Here is a 25,853-nt window from a genome sequence, read left to right as displayed (position 1 = left end):
CTTTAATTCCTATTGCAGCTCTACATTTACAGTCAGCTTATATGTCTAAGCATGTTCAGTATATTTGATTGGGAGTTTTTGATGAACCCAAAACAATGATAGATACATGCGTTGAATGTAATAAGCAGAATAAAATCATTGTAGAGAAACAAAAATTCTAGTTGGATAAGTTACAGTTGGGAGATGATATACATACCCTGTGCGGCAATATATTTCCCAGGAGATTGGTATCCCTGAAATGTCAAATAAATGTTTCTGTTGTTTACACCACTAAATCCATTCATTTGATTTCATTATAGAGTGTCGCTTAAACCAGAGATAATTTGCATATTTCAAAACCCAGTGTAAACAGACTCAATCAAACCAAGTCCGTTATCATTCTTCTTTGTTTGCGTCTTCTTAATTTTCTTAAAACATAAAATGTAAGAACGTGGCATATGATTAAAAATCAACATAAGCTACAGAGCTCTTGTGCGACTCGCATGATATCTAGTATTACCTGGGCCTATTATACCCTCTGGTACTACCCTTTAACACTGTGTGACATGTAAGAAGCTACCAGTATAATTACATGGCTTTTGGTATAACGCGGTCAGGAGTAGAACATCCGGCCTCCGGAATGTAAGGAAACACTTGACCATTGAGCTACTGTGTGTACAGTTCACTTAATTGTCATGTATGAATGAGTTCCTAGAGGATGATATTTTATGGCATTTCACGTTAAATCACTCTAAAAGAACGATTTCTATTACTATGAGTCTGGTGTTAGTCTGTTGGTTTGCGATCTGTATTTTAAAGGATCTTCTCATAATTTAATTTACTGCAAATGCCGTATAACTGCTGAAAACATTTGCCTCGTACTTTGACGTAATGTTAGTACCATAAGCAGACCTTTGGGATTGCAGATTCATTTCGATTGCAAATCTATAACGAAATTCTTCTTAAGCCTGTAGGTCAGAGACCACCAATTCAAAAAAGTACAGGGAACTTACTGGGAATGAGGTAAGTGTATACCTGGGAATAAGGTAACGTCTGTGCGTTCTGATTGGTCAGTCATGTAAACAAACCCAGGAAGTGATTATTTTTTCAAAATTGATATTTTTTCACTGCATTTACAGTATTTTTTTTATACATTTTGAAAAAAATTGCTACATTTTATGTGTATTGAAAAAAAGTTTTATCAAACGAATTTCTCCCGACATGTCAATGATGTAAACAGTGGGTCATCTCATTCACACGAAAATTACATAAATAAAGTATCACTATTCATATGTTTTTCGTCCGATATTTTGGTAGAACTAAGATAGTTCTTGAAAAACTTGTAATTAGATATACATGTTTCGATGTATGGAAGGCCGTACACGCCATAATGTTACAATGTAAGTCTATGGGAAAACAATTGGTGGTCTCTAACCTATAATAGAGCTAAAACATGAGTTTCGTCGGAAGCCATCACAGGTAATGTAAATGGCCACAAATCTGTCGTAAATGATGTAGAAAGACGTTTTCATGCAAAAATAAGCGTGAAAATTGATTTTTTTTTTTAAATTGTGGCCTCTTTTTTTAACAGGTGTGCCCATTTTTATCTGAGCTTTTGGGCCAAAAAGGATCATTTTTATCTCTGTAATGTTAGAGAATGATCAAAATTATTAGACCTTATTTCTATTTTTTACGGAATGAATCGTATTTCAGCTTCAAAGTCAAATCAAATGCAGATAACTGAAATTTTCACGAAAAAGTGCAATCTGACGACAACAGGGACTGAATCTGGGCATATAAATCGACAGGGGGTGACCTCAGTAAACTGTCCATATCTTTCTTAAAAATGAATGTTTCTTGATGAAACTTTGTAAGACATTTAGTATTGGATCATGTTTCACAATATCACTGTAAAATTGGAAAACGTGATACGAAACATTCATCTATAGGTCAGAGACCACCAATTCAAAAAAGTACAGGGAACTTACTGGGAATGAGGTAAGTGTATACCTGGGAATAAGGTAACGTCTGTGCGTTCTGATTGGTCAGTCATGTAAACAAACCCAGGAAGTGATTATTTTTTCAAAATTGATATTTTTTCACTGCATTTACAGTATTTTATTATACTTTTTGAAAAAAATTGCTACATTTTATGTGTATTGAAAAAAGTTTTATCAAACGAATTTCTCGACATGTCAATGTGTAAACAGTGGGTCATCTCATTCACACAAAATTACATAAATAAAGTATCACTATTCATATGTTTTTGTCCGATTTTTGGTAGAACTAAGATAGTTCTTGAAAAACTGTAATAATTAATTAGATATAAGTTTCGATGTATGCAAGCCGTACCGCTAAGTACAATGAAGTCTATGGGAAATTGTGTCTACATATAAGTAACTGAGTTGTCGAAGCTCAAGGTAGTAAATGCCCATCTGTCAGATGTAGAAACGTTCATCAAATAACGTGAATGATTTTTTTTTTTAATTGTGCCTTTTTTACGTGTCTTTATCTGGTTTGGGCCAAAGGCTTATCTCTATGTTGAATATAATTAACCTATTTCTTTTTCGGAAGATCGTATCCTCAAATCAAATCAAGCAGACTGAAATTTCACAAAAAGTGCATTGACGAAACAGACTGAATTGCATAAACGCGGGGTGCCTCATAAATTCAATTTCTAAATATTCTATGAAACTGTAAGCTTAGTTTGATCAGTTCATCATAATTGAACGGATACGAACATCATTATGGCAACACCATTAAAAGTCAGAATTCTGGATGAGGTAAGTAACTGGAATAGGATCGTGGTGTGTCGTCTTAACAAACCAGGAGTGATTTTCAATATATTTTCACTATACATTTATTAACATTGAAAATTATTTTAGTGTATTGAAAAAGTTTTATCAAACGAATTTCTCCCGACATGTCAATGATGTAAACAGGGGGTCATCTCATTCACACTAAAATTACATAAATAAAGTATCACTATTCATATGTTTTTCGTCCGATATTTTGGTAGAACTAAGATAGTTCTTGAAAAACTTGTAATTAGATATACATGTTTCGATGTATGGAAGGCCGTACACGCCATAATGTTACAATGTAAGTCTATGGGAAAACAATTGGTGGTCTCTAACCTGTACTTAAAGGCTTAAAGGGCAGGGATTTCCATTTACCTTATGATTAGCCTGAATCAAGCCGAGTCTGCTACAATCTTCTTGTTTATGTCATATTTTTCGAAATAATCTTCTACTCGATTAAAGGTCCAATACTAAGGAAAGTGAACATTTTAATTTCTTTTAAAAAGCACAGAAACTATTTCATTTTATTGGAAAATGAAAGTTGGTATGTAGAAATTCGAAATAAATCGCAGTATATGTACAATTATTTTTCTATGAAGTATGAAGAAAGTTAAAAAGACCTGGGGGGTCATTCTGTCGATTCATTGAAATTTCAACATAATACACATACATTTCTTTGAATTCCAAAGACCTTCTGTAAATTTTGACCTGCCAATCTTCATTATTTAGTGTCTTGCAGAAGTCTATGCACTGGCTATGAAAAAAATTGCCAACTCACTTTCCCTTAGTAATGGACCTTTAAAACAATAGTTACAACATCGGGTAAACATGTTGTATGACCGTCGAAACTCTTCCTGTATTATAACTGATGTATATTATTAGTTTAGGTTCTCAGCAGCAACGAAGTCCATTCCATTGCACAGTATTATGAAATATATATAAAAATGATAAAAACTTACATCTATACGGCTTGCATTGATGTAGGTTGATCCCTCTGTACCTGGGATTTCCGGCAAAAGAACTCTGTTAGCATTGTCTGAAAAAAGTATTTTCATCGAAGGCGGAAAAGACAAATAGCTTTATTATTTATGTACATGATACAGATATTTTCAGCTTTGATATTTATAGAACTGTACCAGATATATTGAGGTTTAAAAAACATGTCTTCAATAAAAATATTGGAGGTAAGGAAGAATAGAGCACAGAAACCACAGCCACAGGAGCTCGCCTGTGATGAAAGAATGTACGGAGAGGCATCTGGGGTCTTCCTCTACCACCAAAGCTGGGAAGTCACCATATGTCCTATAATTGTGGCGGTACGACGTTAACAAAATAGATAAACAAAATTTCTAACTGACTTTACAAATATTTGATTTAAAGAAGCATTAAGTTACAAGTTACATCCCTATAGTATACGGTGTGTGTAAGACTAAGTTTTAGAAATGCTTCAAGGTTGTGTTATATTTCTTTAACTGTTCGGATGATCGGTAAAATTAAGTGAAAGCCTTCTACAGTTTGTGATGCCGGTAATCCTATTGTAATAACGTTTTATAATTATAAATCTTCTATGAATAAAATCGTCAAACTTGGAGTAATCTCTTGCAGAACGAATAAGTTTTGATATAAAGACACCGTATGACGTTGCTCATGGGACACCTCCATGAATTTGGGGAAATGGACATTTTCAAAATTGTTAAACATATGCAACCCTTAATAATTATTAAAAACACAAAGTTTATTGATTGTGTACATACATGGATACATGTCCTTGTATCTATTTTTCGATCTGTGTCGTATGTCCTTTGCTTCTGAGGCATCGTGTTGCAAGCCATACGGCAAGGTCTGAAATGATTGTTATAGTGATATCAATGTACTACGAACAGCACAGTTCCTTTTACACGAAACTTGTGAGAGATTTCAGGTTTACACGAAATGACGAAGATTACATTTCTGAATTATTTTTGAAAATATACCTTAAATTCTGAATAGCAAGTTGTAGGATCCCTTTTGGAAGTAATGCAAATACTTCGTAGTTGTGATATTGGAATAGCACTGTCCTCCTTTTGATTGTTACAATATATTGGCTCTAAATGTCTTTTTGATCCCTTTGTCTCGGCAGTGGTGTTAGATAACGTCACTTGTTGTGGAGTCTCTTTTTGTGAGCATTCTCTAGCCCATAACACTGCAGTTGAATAAGTTGTTTATTTCTTTTTGTATTTAACGCTGCTTTTCAACAGTATTTCAGCTATGTAACAGCGGGCATTTAACCTAACCAGCGTTCCTGGATTCTGTACCAGTACAAACCTGTTCTTCGCAAGTAATTGCCAACTTCCCTACATGAATTAGAGGTGGAAGACAAATGATTTCATGCATAATGTTCAAAATTGCCATGGAGAACATAGGCCTCGACCGGAAACCAAACTTAAAACCCTACGAACTGTTGATCTGCACTCTCCATATTTAGCTAAGCGGCCGGTACAATAGAATATGAGGCAAAAGAAAATCAATGTTTTTATGGAAAATGAGTCTGTAATGATGACCACTGAACAATTATATATAAATGATATCATAATGCATTAAATCTCTGAGGGCCAAATTGAAATGTTTAGTTTTAAGTACAAAATGTATCATTGTATTGTAATTAGATGATGAGAAAGCTTGTAGGTTTTCAATATGGTGTGTAAAGTTACCTTGGGGATCTGAACAAGTATTGTTTTCACTGCTGTCTTTCTTCTTTGACTGCCTGGAACAAAAAACACAGAAAATAGTTTATATACTTCGTTCAAAATTATAAATGTTTTAAGGGAGGCCTTAATACACATCCTTGCATAATTATTGTGTCATCTGATACACCATCATTAAGATATACGAAGGTGCTTTTCAATATTACTACCCAAACTAGGACCTATTCAGTGCTACATTTATCATGTAAATTGCTTTAATAGCTCCACTTTAATTGTATAATTAGAATGTTTGCTGCAAATATAACCATCTCCTGCCGACAAATCTAGTACATATTTCTGATGTGAAAGACAAGATTTGAACACTAGTTGATATTATCCAAGTACTGAGTAATACACCGAATTACCTGGATTTTATTTTACTTATTAGCAACTTTACTGTATAAAATATGGTAAATCAGTATTAATTTTCAACTTTAAGTAAGTAAGAAAGTTTTGGATTCTACATTTTACTTTTAAGAAGGAATCCAAAAACAAACAGACGATGTCAACACTAAATGTGACAGTAAATCAAACTCTGATGTCGATATGCAGCATCCTATGGGATATACTAGTATATCTTTCTTATTACTTTTGTCTCGCTAGATCTTAATCTAATTCAAAAGATATTAAAAAATCGTCTTTAGACAAACTTAGAAGATACAAAACGGCTACCATTACTCCATATTATGGGACACGTTCGCTAACTTTTATCACAGGTTGTCTAGACACTCAATTAAAAACATGTTCAATGTAAACTTTAACCTTTAGCCTGATGGCCTGGACTTTTCACTTTTCATTCGGAAAAATTTCAGTGAACACCCCTTTAAATAATAAGGGTACTGCCCAAACTGACTGATTGACAAGTCAATTTTAAGAAATTTAGCAGGGTAAAGGTTACGCCTTAGAATTACAAATACAGAAATGCAAAAATGACATTTATTCGCAGAAAATACTCGTTATCACAAGAGCATACAACTCTAATCCCACTGTAACGTAAAGTACGTGACTATTCAAAAGATAACTTTTCTTTACTTCTATATATACCGAAAACTATTTTTTGACTTATGTTTATCTCCGATTGGCCATATTTGTATTATGAACAACCGGCTGTCATTAGTCAAGTAAGGTTTCAGTTAACGCTAACAAGTTTCATTTAGGTTGAATGTGTCATCTGTCGTCGACCGTTTCGAGGCGGCGTTCTTTCTGCTTTGCCAATATTGTTAATATACAACAAACATTAACACTACTTACCCTTCTTTTAAAAATCGTTTCGCAGATTTAACCCTAAAAGTATGATTTTGTTCAGATTTCTGGTACAAACATTAATCTAGATAATTAAAAAATAAGACTTTACTTGCCTCCTTCGCCGCCGTTTAAATATCAAAAGTGCAGCTACTCCTACCGCTAAGGCAATTATCACTCCAGCGACTGAGCCAACGATAGTTCCTACTGGGGGCTCTAACACTAAAATGAAATAACTTTTTATGGTCTCTTAACTACATAGACCAAACACACATGTCTGTGTAAAGGATAGGTTGGGGTCTGGGGGGTAGTTTATCGAATGTTGTAATATTTTTTCAGACATATAAATGACGATGTCTCCTTTTTTAATATTACGCCGTAGGCACGTGACATAATACCTCATCCAGTCACATTATACTGACACCGGGTTGACAAAGAATGTCATGCCAGCAAGGTACTGATACAATTTTCTAGTTTTGGTACGAAGGGACCAGAGAGCGAACCCTCGTCCTCCCGCACTCGAAGCGGTCGCTCTACAAGTGAACATCGGAGGCAGTCCTTGAATAAGAAAAGTGTTTAATTTCGAATGCTATTACTGCTTTGTATACATATTTATAATATGCGTAGCCATGTATTGTATTTTGTTGTCGAAGTTTATCATGACTAAGATTTGGTACAATTACTAAAAATTGCAAATTATGATAAAATCTATGATATCAACAACTATGATATTAATTAGTTTGTAGGGCTGTCTGAAGCACATCGAGTCCGACTATTCGAAAATGTTTACCAACAGACAAGAGAAAATTACAGTAAATATAATAGAAAACTGCATTTTCTAACTGGCGGGGTGGAGTAAGGAACAATGTGGTGAAACATATGCTGTACAAGAGTGTGTCTTGGTATTGTGTGTTTTAAGTTAGTATAAGGTATTTAGTAAAACAATTTACTGTAATGTTTAGTACATATCGGGGTGCTATGTCTTAATTTGAAGAGCGTTGGAAGACATGAATACACTAAATGCGTGCGTCAGTGTGTGTGGTAACTGACTCTTGCCTAAGACCAATCCTTTCATGATGTATGATGATTACAGGGGCAGTACTTAACATATTGTTATATTGAGAAACTTTTCAAAAGCTTTGCCTTCATTGTTGAAATATTTGAACCGACAGAGCTTGTGTTTTTGCATGTCTTTCTCTTATCAAAACCAATCACCCTTCAGTGAAGTTGATTATAACAAGATCAGTAATTAAGATAGTAGAGTAAAACTAAGAGGCTTGCCGTAAAAATCATAACCTGAAATCAGGTAGGCTTCCTTATCATTTTTTTAAAGTCTAGTAAAAACGATTTTGATAGGTTTCTATCCAAATGTTGCTGTTATTTTGAGCCTTAAACGAATGACAATATCATTCTAGACTTTTAAAAATGCACATATTTAGACATATATTTCATAGATCACACAGAAGATCCCGATTAATATTACAGCTGAGTAAAATAAAGTTCACCTTCAGAAATACAAAGGTCGCCCTCAAAACCATCCAAACATCCTAATGGACATGTTCCCGTTGTGTGTGTACAGGTTGAAGTTTTGCAGTTTCCACAAATCTGTGAGCAACCTAGTCCATATGTGCCGGTGTCACAACCTGTAAATCGAACAAATCCATCATATGAAATGAAAATGCTAAAATTAAAATTCACATGTTTGTCAGTGTTAGATGGTTATTGAAGTGAAATCTATATAATTATATAGCTAGTATTCAAAAATATTACCCAACTATAAAAAGATATGAAATTGTATGATATGTAATTTAACATGCAATAAAAAGAAAATGTATTTGCTTTAAATGCAAGATCAAAATATATTTCACTCATGGATACAATGAATAAAGACAAAACTCTAGAGCTGTGAATGTATAGATATTAGTACGATAGACATAATTAAATCTCATTAGACGAGGTAAAGCATATAGAGAACAAAAACACAAGCGTGAAGGAACTGCCTTAGAACGGTTAGTGGATAAAGACCAGATGGGAACCTAAACCCTGCAAGCCATCGCTTTTAACCACACTGCAGGACGGTGTAATAAAAGTAAATTATGTCACGTGAATCCATTTCACACGCAAGGGTAACAAAATGAGCGCTATGTAATGATTTATCATATTATGAAAATCCTAAAAAACTACATGCAGTCAACAAGCTGCTTAGGACAGGCAGTGACTAAAAGACCAGTTCGGAGCTTGAATTGACTGAATGCGTACAGACCATCGCCTTTAAGCACTGTCATATTCAAAAGTTGCAGAACTGTGCAGTAGAAGCGACTTCCGCCAGGTGAACCCAGTGCACACGTAATGGTAAAAAATGAGTGATATGTGATCATTTATTCTTTTTATAAAAAGTCCTTAAGAACTACATAAAAATCTATAGCATTCTCTCTACTAACATTTTTAATTAAACCAGAAAATGCAGAAAAGTAGCATATAAAGTACATAATTGAAGATAAAGCATTGAGCACAGTCAAACAGCATCGAATGTTTTCAGCAAAGATACATGACACAAATGAATAACATCTACTTTGACATTGATGCACTCTTAACATATCATATACAAATACGTTCTCACGTTTCTTGCATAGAGAACCGTTCCATCCTGAAGAACACCCTGTCAGGCAATAACCGTTATATTTGCTGCAGTCAGACATATTCAGACAATTTCCACAAGTCTCCTGGCAGTTTCTACCATACTGGCCAGTACCACATTCTACAATAGGAACCCATACGATTAAATGTAACGCACACTTTTTTAACCCATTACATATATAACCATATTTATATAGCCTCCTTTTCATGATAATCACGTTCAAAGGCACTTTATACGATATAATATGATATAATATAAAACTACATTGATCCTATCATGACACCTATTGAATTTGCAAATTAACTAAAACACTAATTTAGAATACGCTTGAATACCTTGTTATTTATCCTTCTTCTCTTTTCAACCTCAATTAACAAGTTTGTGTTCATCTTGTAACAAAATCACAAAACTCATAAAATCATATTAGTGAAACATTTACTTTCAATTAATCACATTACATTTAAATGATATATACCATCAACAACAGAAGTCACATTTTCAGCCTTCTTTGCAAGCTTTTTTTAAAACAAAAGACATTTGCACGGTCACAGCTCACATTGTTGAGACAATTTTCAAACCCGTTTTAACCACTGTGCGTCTTAAGATCCATTTTTGCATGCTACAAAAAGTTGTATGCATTTCGTGAAACAGAAAAGATTGATATTTCTTTGCGTATCGATACATATTTTTAGAAATCATCTTTAAACCGTTTTTACCCTGTTTACACTTGACCCCACGGTTGCCCGGCTAACAACCATCATGACAATAGCTAGTTATGTGTTCACATATAAGCGGTCCTAAGCAGCTTCCACACCTCCCAGAACTGTTATATCTATCCATATGTTCTGTAATCACATTCTAGGATGAGCAGCACGATATATTTCAGAACGATGTCACTTAATCGTATTGTCTGAGTTCTCGCATATAAACCCAGCAAGACGCAGCGGATGTGTGATCGTACTGACACGTACCAATGCGACAATATACATCGAACGATTCTAGTTTAATTTCAGGAGCATCTGTCAGTGAGTGTAACCACCGACCTTTCGCAAGCCAGCTAAATTGCCTCCTAACATAACAATCTTAGCAAGCCTCGAATTTGATAAGATTTAGAACATTTTTTTTTCAGATAACTGACCAACTTGCAAACAAAATCCCGTTAATCGTAAGTTCTTTCATTTGTTTTCAAGTCGCATTCCGTAGTAATATAATAGCATAAATTTTCTGATCACAACTGTTAGGTACGACAGATAACAGTTAATTTTGCAGATAATGTTTTGGGATCAGTAAAAATTAGCTTTGACATTGATCTTTGATCGAATGAGCCCAACAACAATCGGGGTCACCAAATGACCTCAACCTTTTATGAAGACCTAAGCATTCATCGGAAACCAAACAGTGCACAGACTGATTGGCGGCCACGCAGACAGAACGACAGAACGAACGAACGAACGAACGAAGGGCGGATATTGAGCAATATCTTTTTCAAATAAAACTCAATCGATATTACCTTCAACACAGATTTCACCCTTCCATCCTTCTTGACAACCGTTCTCGCATATTCCATTTACATGGTCACAAGTTGCATTGTTTAGACAATTGCCACACTCGTTAGAGCAATTCAGACCGTACGATCCGCTACTGCATTCTACAAGCATATATGTACAAATTTTTAGCAATATTTAGAATGATAATGTTTAAATGCTATAATGTATGAAATGAAGGTATGTATGTATAAACTTAAGGTATGTTGAGTCGCATATGTTGCAGATCGAATATGTTACACTTCAGTGAAATGATATTCGACCGTAAAGCTGACATTTGTCTTCTTTGACATATTCGACTGGTCATGTTTGATAGTTTACATCGGAACGCATTTGTATATGTCACATTAATTGTAATATAAAAGTGCATGAATCTACAAAACTAATATTTTTTTAGTGAATCCCATTCCAGGAAGGGGATCTGAATCCACCCATCCCGGACCCCCTGCTTCCACCCCCACCCCCCGAGGAGCCGGCCAAGCACATGTTTACTCTGCGTTTAAGCTGATCGCTTTGAAATAAATGTATTGTTACGGTCGCACGCGTGGCTGGGACTTATATAGATAATACCGTTTCGACTCTGTAGGCTTTTATGGGGAAAAATGGAATGCTTATAGATAGTTCTGAGCACCGTTACCCCGATAAAATGTAAAGTGATGTTTTATACTCAATGTTATTTCGAAAACTTGTATACATAAGGGATTACTGATGTTGTACTGTCATGACATGCGCCAATTGATACTGTCGCATAGGAAAGTAAAAGGCAGTCCATAAAAAATAAGTACAGTATTTTATTTTTATGATGTCACTGTTTGGAATAGCGTGATAATCAGCGGTATGGCAAAGAAATTTCAAACAAAGACATTTCAAAAGGTAGTTGCAGTTGTGATGGTGGTAGTGGTAGTGGTAGTAGTGTTAGCGGTTGTGGTAGTAGTAGAAGTGGTGGTAGTGGTAGTGATGGTGATACTTTAATGGTGATAGTAGAAGTTGAAGTGGTGGTAATGGTATTAGCAATGGTTGCAGTGGTGGTAGTAGTACTGTTGGTGGTGGTAGTAGTGGTAGTGGTGGTGATAGTAGTAGTGATTGTGGTTGTAGTAATGGCAGCAGATGTGTTAGTAGTAGTAGTGATGGTGCTAGTGGTAGTAATGATGGTGGTGGTGGTAGTGGTTGTGGTGGTAGTAGTTTTAGGGGTAGTGGTTGTAATAATGGTGGTGTTGGCAGTGGTTGTGGTAGTAGTTTTTGCGGTAGTGGTAGTAATAATACGGGTAGTGGTGGTGATAGTGGTAGAACTAATCTGGACAAAACTTGACACCGATCATACGGCCATTTCATACAGCAATCGAGTATGTATCATCGAGTATCGATTATCGGTCTTTTTTCCAACCAAGGCAGTTGGGACATTGCTACATGATCTATTCACGATTTCTTCACGAACCCTTGCAAACCGACCGCTACTTAGTTTTATCTACCAAAAATATTCGATAAAAAGATAAAAAGTAGACATTTAACGAACATTCCGATATGTTGCGAATCAAGCTCGATCAGTTACCGACATTTTCCCAATTTCTTGCCAGTGTTTACACGTCCGCCACCCGACGGTCGCACGAACGCATTCGATAACTTTCCGAACCCCTCGGTCGGCAGTTGATCAAAAATTATACAAATCATCATCCAAATCACACTAGTCCGGTTCCCGAACTATGTTTTGTGAATGATCGAGCCGATCCGGTTTGCCTTGTGAATTGATTAGCAGAATCAGTGTGGCCTAACTGAGATGTGTCAATTAAATATGACTGTTTTAAAACCCCAGACTGACAAGAATATGATGTATTCATTGAAAATTCGTTTTTCTTAGCCCGTTTCTGCATGTGAGGTATTCGGTTTAGTTTGCCTATGAAAACTAACGTCCAACGTATGTATTATATACGTTTTATGTGCATGGTATTTTCGAATGAATGCGTCACAGGTGTCGGAGTTTTCATTCGTGTTATATATTCGTTCTGTGACATATACGGCTCAACAAAGGTAAGCTACAATTCATGACTTGACATCTAGGGCTTCAATATTTGATAACAGGAACATAGTGACCATTTATGCGAATACGTACATGTACAGTAATTAATATCTCAATCATGAAATAGTAATGCTTGAATGAAAAGTGAATTAATCAAGCTTATTCTCGAGTAGAAGAACCATGTATCACTTTCGAAATACGTTAGTGACATACACTGTCAACATTTTCAAAAAACAATTATTACCGTCTGTACACATAATTCCATGGTAACCTGGCCTACAACCTTCATTACAATGTCCAGTAACGCGATCGCATGTACCTTGTCTAAGGCAGTTTCCACATTGGCCTGAACAGTTGAGTCCGTAAGTGCCGATTTCGCATCCTGTCACACAAATTGTAATTAGAATATATTTGTACCTAATTGATTTCTTTACTTTGTAATCTCAGATTTCTACACTAGCCTAAAACTTTATTACTCGTATCTAAATACAAAAACAGAGAATAAAACTGATGCTATAATGCCTACTGGGTCTAAAGCAAAATTTCGAGGCGCTATATTGTTATTTTTGCCTATTATTTTGTGTTTATTTTTCTGTACATCAAAAATGTGTACACCCTAAAATTTAGAATTGTGAGATAACATATTAAAAATACGCCATACCTAAAGAATATTCTATTTAAATGTAATATAATATATCATCCTTGGCAAATAAACCATACTTTCACCTTCTATACAAAAATGTCCGGTATATCCCGACTCACATCCCTGTTCACAATATCCAGTAACATGATTGCATACAACTGACCCGAGACAATTTCCACAATCATTCGAGCAATTAAACCCATATGTTCCATTTTGACATACTGTAATTTAAAACGAAATGCTGAATGTGTATTCGTGCACGCGTAATATTTAAAGCTAACCGTGAATCATATGTATGCTATGTTATTAAACATGATTTTCTAATCGTTTAATAGGAGCGATATAATATTATAAGAATGATGAAACTATGGCGCCTTATTTTCAGCCATTTCATGTCTTCAATGCAGCGAAAGGAATACTTGTGACCACGAAAGGACGAAACTGCTAGTGTTTTTGTATCTTCGTGTCCTCGCGAGGCGAAGACACGAGGACACGAAATGCTTAAGGCGAAATAACATAACTTCTTGGGCTAACTCAGGGAATATTCTTTTATTTGCAAATGTGTTCATGGTTAAAAAAGTGTCGTATGGTCAGCCTTAATTTGTAACTTAACAAACAGGTCCATAGAAAAACATTCTAGGAAATGTCCTTTAATACTTGTTCCTGGAAAATAACGTTGAATATATCCTTCCCGTAGCCGTAGTGTATTAAAACGTATAAGCCTCTGATGGTCCTTTCACGCTTTCGTACAACCCACATTTATTGCTAAAATAGTTCTGACATGTCTAGGTGTGCTGCTCTCAAGTACGATAATAACTGACATCCAAAGCATATACTGACACTTTTAGACACAATAAAAAAGGACCTTTTGAACTATTAGACGAAGTTCTTAAAATCTCCATATACCCTTGCTCCGTTATGGACCCTGATTAATGTGTGTGTGTGTGTGTTTTTCTTTTTCGAAGATGACGTGCTAAAGCCCATGTATTTTTAATCGAAGAAAGTGTTGCATAGCAAAAAAGAAACAGAACTTAATAGAGAAGAAGTTCACGCGCATACATTTAAAAGGAGTGACCCCTGCGCGTGGGCCCTGACTATAGACCAATGCAAATGCGGTTTTCGTTTTCAAGTTTAGTCTGTGTACTATCATTTTCTTTACTTCCGAGAAAAGCTGAAGATTGTTTGACGTCATTTTTCGTAATGTCAAAAACATACGTATGCCTGGCGAGATTGTATAAAACTGTGCTGGCCCTCCTAAGGATATTGCATATTTGACATTTTAATTAAACAACAATTCTTACAACAATATACAGAATTAATTCAATCACTATCCTACGGTGGCATAGAGGTGACGTAGATGTTTTTATACTTATACGTGCGCACGTGATAACTAATGCGTGCACACGTAAAACTAATACGTGCACACGTACTTGTATAAAAAAAACAACATCATTGCACATATCAGTACGTGCGCATGGTACTAGTATAAAAGCATTTTCGCATGTATATAGTAACATGGGCGCACTAATAGCTATTACGTGTGCACGTAAGAAGCTATATGTGCGCAGATGTTTTTAAACGATGTTTTTATACCAATACGTACGCAAATGTTTCTTAAACTAATACGTGCTTTCATATTAGCTATTATGTGCGCACGTAATAAGTCAATATCATAATCTTCTCCGTGTCGCTTATTGACAATACATTTTCGACGACGACTGAAATATAATTATGATAAAATGCGCTAACTTTCAATATGCACCAGTCTTGTGGGTAACATCTACAAGATTAACTGTGTTACCAGTTTTTGCATATCAAATTGTAAACGATGCCTTCTGGCAAGCAGATGAAAGATTTACATTATAACAGAAAAAAGCATTTGTCGGAATAATCTTTTTTTTTCAGAAGATAATGCTTGTAAGCATATTATGTACTAAAACGGATATCAAACGTCTAAAAGACAAGAAATGGTAGATATCAGCCATTATATGAAACAAATTTGAATTTAAATAGTCAATGTATAGATACAGCCAATCCCTATAGTGGCATTTTACCATCAACACAAAGATTCCCTTTCCAGCCATCTTGGCAACCATTTTCACACCAACCATTGACGTTGTTACAGGATGAGTTGTTTAGGCAAAAACCGCATTCGCTTGTACAGTTGGTACCATACGTTCCGTTTGTACAGACTGTAAATATTTATAAATACAACACCTTATATAACAGTTGTTAACCTTTGTAAATATGTAGAATTATTTAGCATGTCTTCTCTAGTTTGCTGATTTCGTTTATATGCACAAATACATAAGTGACTGTTCAAACTAACTAAAGGTTTGTTACTAATGTGTACATGTAGAGGTACAGCCACAAACAGACCTTAGTTAAGAATATTTACCAATATATTGTTTACGGAAGCTATATGCATATTAAACAAACACACACACTTGTACTTATGATATAAACTTACCATCTGTACAAAGATTCCCAATAAAGCCCGCTGCACAGCCATCAGGACAATGTCCAGTGACGTGATTACATGTTACCTCTCCAAAGCAAACCCCACATTTTCCTGAACAATTTAACCCGTATGTTCCATTTTCGCACTCTGAAGTTGATAAAAGGCACATATTTAATGATTCTCAAAAGTATATTATAAACGTATTATTTATATTTAAAATCTATCGGGAGTCGGCATTTACCGAAATGATTGTAATGTTGCAGTTTAATGTATTTCTGTATGTCAGTATTTTACCTTTTTTACACAGATTCCCTCTATAGCCGGCTTCGCATCCATTTTCGCAATGACCATTGACGTGGTTGCAGGTCAGCGAGAGATTACAATTTCCACATTTTTCAGAACAGTTATAGCCGTACGTCCCGATTTCACAAACTGAAATTGATATGATTTGGTATCAAATTACTACTGACTTTTCGAAGTTTCAGTTTTGAAATGTTTGTGTAATCTTACTTATACCAAGGCTTTAGCAATAAGCTTACTGATACATGTGTGTGGGTTGACCTTTGTATAAATGTTAAATTGTTCGTTTGAATATCGTAATATTGAATAATTATTAACCTCTTTCAGGACTCAAACAACAAATATATCAATTTCCCTCGAAAATTATTTTTTCTAAAAGAAAAATCCTACCTACCGAATGTGCAATTATCGAGATACCAGCCATCATCACATCCGTCCGGGCAAATGCCAGTAATAATATCACATCGGACGCCATTTCTACAGTTTCCACAATGGTTGGAACAGTTTATACCATATGTGTAATTGTCACAACCTTTACGATGTAAAGGATAATTTCAAAAATAACAATTGCACGAAATATGTTACATTTATTTATCTACCAGATTATAGGAATTGTTTATAAAGAAAATATAAGAATTTAAAATAGATGCATACCGATTCATTTTGATTAATTAATTTATTTTATATCTGTAGTTCATACCTAGAGTACAAAGAGGTGGATACCATGGTCCGTTACATCCACTAGAACATTCTCCGTTGCCTATGTTACATGGTTGCTCTAAACAATTACCACATTCATGCTCGCATTCATCTCCCCAACATCCTGTGATGTTATTAAGGTCTTATATACCAAGAAGATAATTACGTTCCCTACACACTTTCAAGCCAACTCAAAGTGGAATTCAAGCTTGACCATAAGTGGATTATTATCATCATTACTATTGTTATTTATATAATTATACTGCTTTTATTCAAGCTAGGACATATAAATGCCAGTAATAATATCACATCGGACGCCATTTCTACAGTTTCCACAATGGTTGGAACAGTTTATACCATATGTGTAATTGTCACAACCTTTACGATGTAAAGGATAATTTCAAAAATAACAATTGCACGAAATATGTTACATTTATTTATCTACCAGATTATAGGAATTGTTTATAAAGAAAATATAAGAATTTAAAATAGATGCATACCGATTCATTTTGATTAATTAATTTATTTTATATCTGTAGTTCATACCTAGAGTACAAAGTGGATGGATACCATGGTCCGTTACATCACTAGAACATTCTCCGTTGCCTATGTTACATGGTTGCTCTAAACAATTACCACATTCATGCTCGCATTCATCTCCCAACATCCTGTGATGTTATTAAGGTCTTATATACCAAGAAGATAATTACGTTCCCTACACACTTTCAAGCCAACTCAAAGTGGAATTCAAGCTTGACCATAAGTGGATTATTATCATCATTACTATTGTTATTTATATAATTATACTGCTTTTATTCAAGCTAGGACATATAAATGCCAGTAATAATATCACATCGGACGCCATTTCTACAGTTTCCACAATGGTTGGAACAGTTTATACCATATGTGTAATTGTCACAACCTTTACGATGTAAAGGATAATTTCAAAAATAACAATTGCACGAAATATGTTACATTTATTTATCTACCAGATTATAGGAATTGTTTATAAAGAAAATATAAGAATTTAAAATAGATGCATACCGATTCATTTTGATTAATTAATTTATTTTATATCTGTAGTTCATACCTAGAGTACAAAGAGGTGGATACCATGGTCCGTTACATCCACTAGAACATTCTCCGTTGCCTATGTTACATGGTTGCTCTAAACAATTACCACATTCATGCTCGCATTCATCTCCCCAACATCCTGTGATGTTATTAAGGTCTTATATACCAAGAAGATAATTACGTTCCCTACACACTTTCAAGCCAACTCAAAGTGGAATTCAAGCTTGACCATAAGTGGATTATTATCATCATTACTATTGTTATTTATATAATTATACTGCTTTTATTCAAGCTAGGACATATAAATGCGGACTGAGTATATCCCGTCGGCGTGCTTTATTCGGGGATGTTAAGTGGTGCTACAGATGACGTAAGAGGCTCTCTAGGAAGCGTTTATTTTGAGGAAGCATTATATTGTCCTACAAATATACTACATCCTTAATATTTCATTTTCCTTAGTCTTAAGTGCAGGTGTGGTGATTGTGAGGATATGTTAAATATTGTAGGTAAAGACTTAAAAGAGTTGATTTAGACGGAAGGCAAAAGGATATTACAAATACGCCTAAAAACATACCAGTAGTTGAAATCATGTAAATATGGAAAAAATAGGAATTTAACTCCTGCATAATATATTTTGCGAAACAGACAAATGTTTCGAGAACGAAGGACTCTACAGGTTCAATACTATTTAACTGAAGTTTCAGAGGACTGTTAATATTGTTCAAGTTTCTACTATAATGTTTGTAAATATTTCTGTTGTGATGCAGTAAGTTAATGTTATTTTGCATGATTTTTATGACTTATTAAAATGGTTTTAATAAAATATTTTCAATGTAAGATTTTTTTCTGACAGAATATGGTACTTTCTATCTGTGCTCAGAATATTTCAAACGTAGTCCTGCTTTACATCCTTATTATTTTAGAAACATTAAAGCTTGTAATCCTTTTCAGAATGAGTATCAGCTATAAAATTCACTATAACCTATATTAACCTAGCAAGCACACAAACATGAAAAGTCTTTAATGACGGAAATATATTTCGATCTAAATGCCCATTTAATCGATAACGAATTTTGAAAAATACCTGTATCACATTTTCCATCATTTCCAGTCCATCCATAAAGACAACCGTAAGGACACAAACCCTCGATTTTCATATTTCCAGTTACTTCACCTTGACAATAGCACGGTAAGGAACAATGCCATCCACATTCATTTGCAGGACAATCTAGAGAGAAATTAAAGCTATTACATATGACGTATCAATATACAAGTGCATGGCGTAGTGACAGAAATTAATAAGGTTTTACATTTAAATCGTGCGGCAAAACTCCGCATTTCATACCACATTTACACTATAGAGTATATACTATAGCAACAGTTTCTTCCAGAGTAACAACTATTAAACTATTAAACAACCGTTTAAGATCACAAACGGAGGACATGTGTGTCATTGCTTTACTACTTTAAAACTATTTAAGCTGTAATAATAAGAAACAAGAGAGCCATGATGGCAACAGAACGCTCCTCCGAGTTACACAGCCTACTTGAACAGTTTTGCTAGGTGGTCATTCAAGGAAAATTTCTGTGAAATTATTTTGAAAAATCTTTAAAGTTTTCCACAAACCCATACACTTAACACCCCTAGGCAGCCGTGACTTTTGACGAATCAACATGGCTTGAGGATTTATACAGGGATACCCAAGGAACTTTATTGAACTGAATTGTTTTGAAATCGAACCAGGGGTTCGAAAGGAGAAGGTTTTTAAAGTTTTTGGTATAAGCATAAATGGCAAACCAACCTTGCGGCCATGTTTAATATCGAAATAAAGTAATTTGGAGGACTTTGGAAGAAGATCATCTCTTTACTTGTACAAGATGTCTGAATGTGTGTGATTAGATTAGAATAATATCAAAGTGACATACCCGCAAACGCGAGAACTTCGCATATAGTTATTAAAGCATATCTGTTCAATCTTCTTTCAACTTTCAAAAATTGACCTCTTTCAATATTCTGAAACTGTGTTTCTTTAGGCTGATAAGTACTAGCTGCAGTTCCAACTCCATCATCTTGATATACATCTTTGGTTATATCTGATGAATTTCCAACTGATAAAGTGTAATTTCGAAATTGTTCCTCTGAAATTTGTGCAAAATAGACTTAAAATTCCATGCGATTTCTTCGTAGGTTAAAAAATGAATGGTTGCAAACGAACAAAGTTTGATAAGACAGTCAGTTTCCGAATGCAGTGTATATATTGGACAGGGGATTTGTATGTAGGACAAAAGTGAACGAACAGTAACAATTGATATAATTTGACAACTATTGCTGAAAGTTGTTCTTTCAAATTCAACTAAACATCTTTAGTAATTAATTACATCTTGCTTTGTTAAATATGAAAGCCACTTTCGGACGAATGGTCATCATACTTTTGACAATCCTGTTTTCGGTCATTCTGCAATGTGGCATAATACATTCGTTTGTACCGGCTGTTGGTAAACTTACATCGTGCGCTCACGATAGTCTATAGTGTATATATACTGATGATATGAACATAAATAGTTCCATAACTTGGCGAATGAACTGTTTTTTCTTCTTTTTCGTGATCAGAGATCAGCTCTGAGATGTTTATTTGCCATTACGGATCTCTGAAACTTAATGGACGCAACCATCAAAACATTAAACAGCGCCAGTAAAGTTATAGTAGCCAGAACTAGGGGTGTGGGAATTGGGGATTTAGGGAAATCACCTCCTAAGGTGATCGGGTCCCATATAAATGTTTAAAATGCTACATTCTGGTGGGTTCTGAAGGCACAAACTGTATACGTATTTAGTCTGTGTAAGGCAGCTGAACTGGAAAGCTTCAACTAAGCCCCATTCATGCACAAACAATATGGGCACATTGGCACACAATGGAAAGTTTACCTAGTCCTTTGAGTATCATTTATGTTTATTCTTTATATATAATGATTCTTTTGATCACACCTGCAAATAAAATTGCCCGAAAAGTACAAAACAATCGGGTCGTGAAAATATGTGATATTTGGCATCACACTATTGAATTACAGTTCTTGTTTTTTTTGTCAACAAGTGTTTGATGCTGTAGTCAATCGGCCATGTTTCTAAAAATAGAAACAAGACTGGATTTCCCGATCATTTTTGGGTTTAATGTGCAATACAGATATTTATTATGCTAGAATTGTCTTGGTAACAATACTATTAAAACATTTGGCCTGTTAATATATTTCTCAACACATTCGCGTTATTTTCAAATTTTGGAAATTCGAAAAAAATGAGATTTTTTTCACTTCGAAAAATTAAATATCAGATTAAAAACAGATATAGATCTAACCTAGACTCTGATTAAAGATATTTTGATATTGTCGACTGTTAGGTCAGTTGATATGTTTTTACAGATAATTATATTTGCGGTAAATATAGACGGCAATTTAGGTTTCATAAGCAAACTGCCATGTCGTCTGCCGAATATAGAGTTGAATAAAATTTGCGTTGGCGTTTCAAAATGTTCCCAAAAAGTGGCCTGCCAGTTATTCTGATTGATAGCATTATTTGTCGTCTGCACCCTATCGCCTTAGGCAATGTTTTAGGCATAGTTGACACATGTTTGGAATATATATGCAAAAGTCTGTACCGGATCAAGTAAATTAATATATTATATTTGCCTACCGGTTTCGTTTATACTCATCAGGGCAAATAATACAATATGACGCCATATTGTATTATTTGCCCTGATGAGTATAAACGAAACCGGTATATATATATTGTCGAAGCTTCCGGTACTCAAATTTATAAGGCTGGTGTCAAATCGAACCTGAACGCATATAATTTAATTGAATGTCTGTTGAAATGCAATTCTTTTCTACAAATGTTGTCACAAAGATATGACAAACTTCTTTTTACGTGTCATCAATATAATTGTTTCAACTCGTAAACGTTTCAAACATGTGCATTGGTTACTGTAAATGCCAAAAGTGTGCTCGGTCAAAATTTCGCGAATTTGTGTTCGCGAGATGCTATATTCACGAAATTGTATATTAAAAAGTGTATCTGTTTGTTTCGGCTTCCAAAACTCTCAAAATTAAACTAAAATACAAAGAAAACAAGTTCTGCTTCCTGGTGGTTACGCAATTCATCAAAATAAAATAATCTAATGGAGTTTCGTAGAAGGCCACACAAGGCGCATTTGTGTAAAAAAAATGAACTCAAAACAACATTTTCTGACAGATTCTCCAAGTTTTCACTGTAGCTATATAAATATGCAAACTCCATTACCTTTTAACGATTATTTTTTACTTTGCGGAACGATCATAAAGATATTGATGGAAGACGATATACATTTTCTGAAGTTTTCATTTAAAATATAAGCACCATTTTCATCGAAGAAGCTTTCAAAATTTTCCATACAACCACATAAAGAAACTAGCCTGACTCCCAGACGGCCATAATTTTAACAAAAGTAAATTCAGAATGGCTTTAAGGAATTTAGTAGGTGACTCCCTAATGGACATTTTTGTACAAATACTTGAATTACTTTGAAAGTTTCTCATATAGCCACATAAACAGACCCAATAACCATGTATCAAAACAAATCAAAATTATTTTAAAGACTATCATAATGATAGGTCACCGAGGATACATCATTACAGTATGACATTGCAGTAATCTATATGTGATATAACTAGAAACAAAACCAGCTAATCATATTTTCGGATGTTCTTAATTCCGAAGGTAATTCAACATGACTCTACGACATTTGCGATTTATATGATCTTTAAAAAAAATGCACACTGTTACGGAAACGGAGAAAGTGATAATGCAGTTTTTTTTTTTTTTTCTTCTTCTTTATCAGAGGTAAAATCTTGCTATATCAGCGCTTACCTACCGTATCCGCAAATGAAACAAGTGTTTGCACTGATAGCTGAATGCTAAATTTGGACTGCGGTGTAAAGTATAATGCTTACGATTGATCAGGCCATGAAAAATGTTACTTCAAATCTGAGATGATCACCGCAAAATGTATAGAATTTCGCCAAATGTGGTTATTATTATAGAAATAATTTTTTTATAGAAATGTTTCGAATAAATAAAAATTCTACAAGCTTCAGATGAACTAGTTTTATTGTACGAGTAAGAACTGACAATGTAACTTTTAAACTATTAAAGATATGCCCTCAGAAATATTTACCCTACTGTACTGTGGATAGCCGTATGATACAATGAGGATAGTTTCCATGATGACAAATGTGATGAGGATAACATGCAAAATGGGACAAAAACCTTGTATGCTAATTGGCAGTAACAACTGTTTATGTACAATATAGATCTATGTCTATTTCAAACATTTTAGAAAATATATATCATACTTACATCTAACACTAGTATCAAAATGGTGTGTAAGTTATAGCAAGACGTATCACATTTTATCAGAGGCGGAAAGGGCAAGGGCTACGACCTTTAATTCTAAAGCTTATTCAAAATAAATTGTCACTATCCTTCGTCCACTTAATAGATATATACCCCGTACTGTTATTTTTTGCTTCATCTATCCCCAGTTCACTTTCAGTTCATCAAAAAGTATGAATATCTCCGTAACGACAAAACATATCGTATTGATATCTTACATAATACCGGACAATTTAATTACAATAAAATCGCTCGATTCAGTTTTTATTGTTATTTTATATTTGTTGTTTTATGTTTAAAAACCTATCACCTTACTGAATATTTCTGGGCACTCGGGGAACTTTCAGCACGAATTATGCCATTTTATAAGAAAGACGACACATTTTTATTACAGTTGTATACTGCACAGGATCTAGCTATATGAAACTCTTCGATTTTGATAAATATATCACCACAAAATACAAAAATATGGTAAAAAAACTTACTGTGTGTCAAAATCAAACGACTATTTATTATCCACTTTCTGAGCTATATCCGGTGGCCGTTTTCCTACAGTGATGCATCAAGATATCTAATTGTGATTTCACGTTTGATATTATCACCAGCAATGTTAATCGAATGTTTAAAACATTTGTTCAATTGAGGTCTGCTGCCAAACATAATAAATTCAGTTTGTTTCTATTCATCCAGTCATTGGTTATAACTGTGCACCGTTCGAGGTCTCCGACCGCATGTGATTCTATGTAAGCAGATGTGAGACGAAAGCTTTTATTTGCTATCAGATCATCAGCAAAAGCGTTTACTGATAGGGATTCGGGAATGATATAAAAAAGAGTTCCAGCGTAGGTGAGATACAGCCACGGACCAAGACAACTGCTTGGGGCACACTGCATTCAAGATGGCGGTCTGATGAATATGCATTGTTAATATTAACCTTACAAGTACGAGGCCTTAAGTAGGAGTCTACCAACTGAAGAGCTGTTTTACAGACACCATATTGTGCTTTCGGAATATCTAGCAGAATGTCGGCAGTATCAAATGCCGCACTTAATTACAATAAGGGCCATGAATTTCTGTTTCTCCATATCACTTAGATCATAATCCATTCGAAGCAGCGCAGATTCACAGGAGTGATATTTCTATATGTAGACTGGTTCTTTTGCAAAAGGCAGAAATGACCCAGTTTCAAATTTGATCTAAAAATCATCAAGATCAACATTCTGGCCAAGTTTCATAAAGATTGGGTCACAAGTGTGGCTTCTAGACTGTTCACAAGCTTTTTATTTGATTTGACACGGTGACCTAGTTTTTGACCCAACATGACCCAGATTCGAACATGACCTAAAGATTAACAAGACAAACATTCTGATAAATTCTTTTGAGTTTCACACTTAAATTGTGGTCTCTAGAATGTTGACAAGAGTTTCCTTTCATCCGACCTAATGACCTAGTTTTTGACCCAACATAACCCAGTTTTAAACTTGACCTAGAAATCATCAAGACAAACAATCTTTCTAAGTTTCATAAAGTTTGAGTCAAAATTGTGGCCTCTAGAGTGTTCACAAGGCAAATGTTGACCGACGACGCACGTGTTCACTAGCTTTTCCTTTGACTTGACCGGATGACCTAGTTTTTGATTTCACATAACCCAGATTCAAATTTGACCTAGAACTCATCAAGACAAAATTTTTTACCAAGTTTCATTCATATTTGGTCACAACTGTGGCCCTAGAGTGTTCACAAGCTTTTCCTTTGATCTGACCTACTGACCTAGTTTTTAACCCTATATAACCGAGATACAAACATCACCTAGAGATTATCAAGACTAACATTCTGACCAAGTTTCATAAAGATTGGGTCACAAATGTGGCCTCTAGAGTGTTCACAAGGTAAATGTTGACCGACGACGCACGACGGTCACAATAGCTAACCTTGAACACTTTGTGCTCTGGTGAGCTAAAACATCGGTGGTCTTGCATAGACTGTATTCAAATGATTTGTCCAACTATTACCTATTAGATTTCAAAAAGAACCAAGCAGATAAGTGGCGATTTACCTTTATCTTGTCTTCCAAAAAAGTAGATATCTTCAATGTCGAAGACTTCCCCTAGATTTACATACCACCAGGGATTCATTTCACCGCCATTAGTAGCCGAGCACGTTCTGCTTGTAGCTGATTCAAGGTTACTTCCAGAATACTGCGAAAGATCATGTCCATCTACACTTCGGAAAGAATGAAATTGCTGGTAGGTTGAGGACTGATCAGTTTCCATATTGAATGATGTCTGTCTTCCTTAAATTTATGAAAAC

The 25,853-nt window shown here is 34.8% G+C and overlaps 1 protein-coding gene across 2 annotated transcripts in view; it reads right to left on the bottom strand.

Moving 5' to 3' along the window:
* LOC123556423 (uncharacterized) overlaps window positions 1–25,853 on the bottom strand; it is a 52,987-nt gene that overhangs the window by 13,646 nt on the left and 13,488 nt on the right. For both annotated transcript variants that reach the window (XM_053542634.1, XM_053542636.1), the window contains exons 5-23: window positions 25,600–25,836; window positions 20,045–20,257; window positions 19,203–19,346; window positions 18,135–18,257; window positions 17,046–17,168; window positions 16,740–16,877; window positions 16,340–16,477; window positions 16,055–16,192; window positions 15,639–15,776; window positions 13,668–13,805; window positions 13,186–13,323; window positions 10,894–11,031; window positions 8,251–8,388; window positions 6,858–6,967; window positions 5,471–5,519; window positions 4,754–4,962; window positions 4,535–4,622; window positions 3,740–3,816; window positions 197–233 (exon numbers count right to left, since the gene is read on the bottom strand). In XM_053542634.1, coding sequence (XP_053398609.1) covers window positions 197–233; window positions 3,740–3,816; window positions 4,535–4,622; window positions 4,754–4,962; window positions 5,471–5,519; window positions 6,858–6,967; window positions 8,251–8,388; window positions 10,894–11,031; window positions 13,186–13,323; window positions 13,668–13,805; window positions 15,639–15,776; window positions 16,055–16,192; window positions 16,340–16,477; window positions 16,740–16,877; window positions 17,046–17,168; window positions 18,135–18,257; window positions 19,203–19,346; window positions 20,045–20,257; window positions 25,600–25,836 — 2,514 coding nt within the window. The remainder of the gene's footprint in view (window positions 1–196; window positions 234–3,739; window positions 3,817–4,534; window positions 4,623–4,753; window positions 4,963–5,470; window positions 5,520–6,857; window positions 6,968–8,250; window positions 8,389–10,893; window positions 11,032–13,185; window positions 13,324–13,667; window positions 13,806–15,638; window positions 15,777–16,054; window positions 16,193–16,339; window positions 16,478–16,739; window positions 16,878–17,045; window positions 17,169–18,134; window positions 18,258–19,202; window positions 19,347–20,044; window positions 20,258–25,599; window positions 25,837–25,853) is intronic.

This window comes from Mercenaria mercenaria, chromosome 5 (assembly GCF_021730395.1).
Source record: "Mercenaria mercenaria strain notata chromosome 5, MADL_Memer_1, whole genome shotgun sequence".
Lineage (NCBI taxonomy): Eukaryota > Metazoa > Mollusca > Bivalvia > Venerida > Veneridae > Mercenaria > Mercenaria mercenaria.
This window is presented reverse-complemented; position numbering and strand designations above follow the sequence as displayed.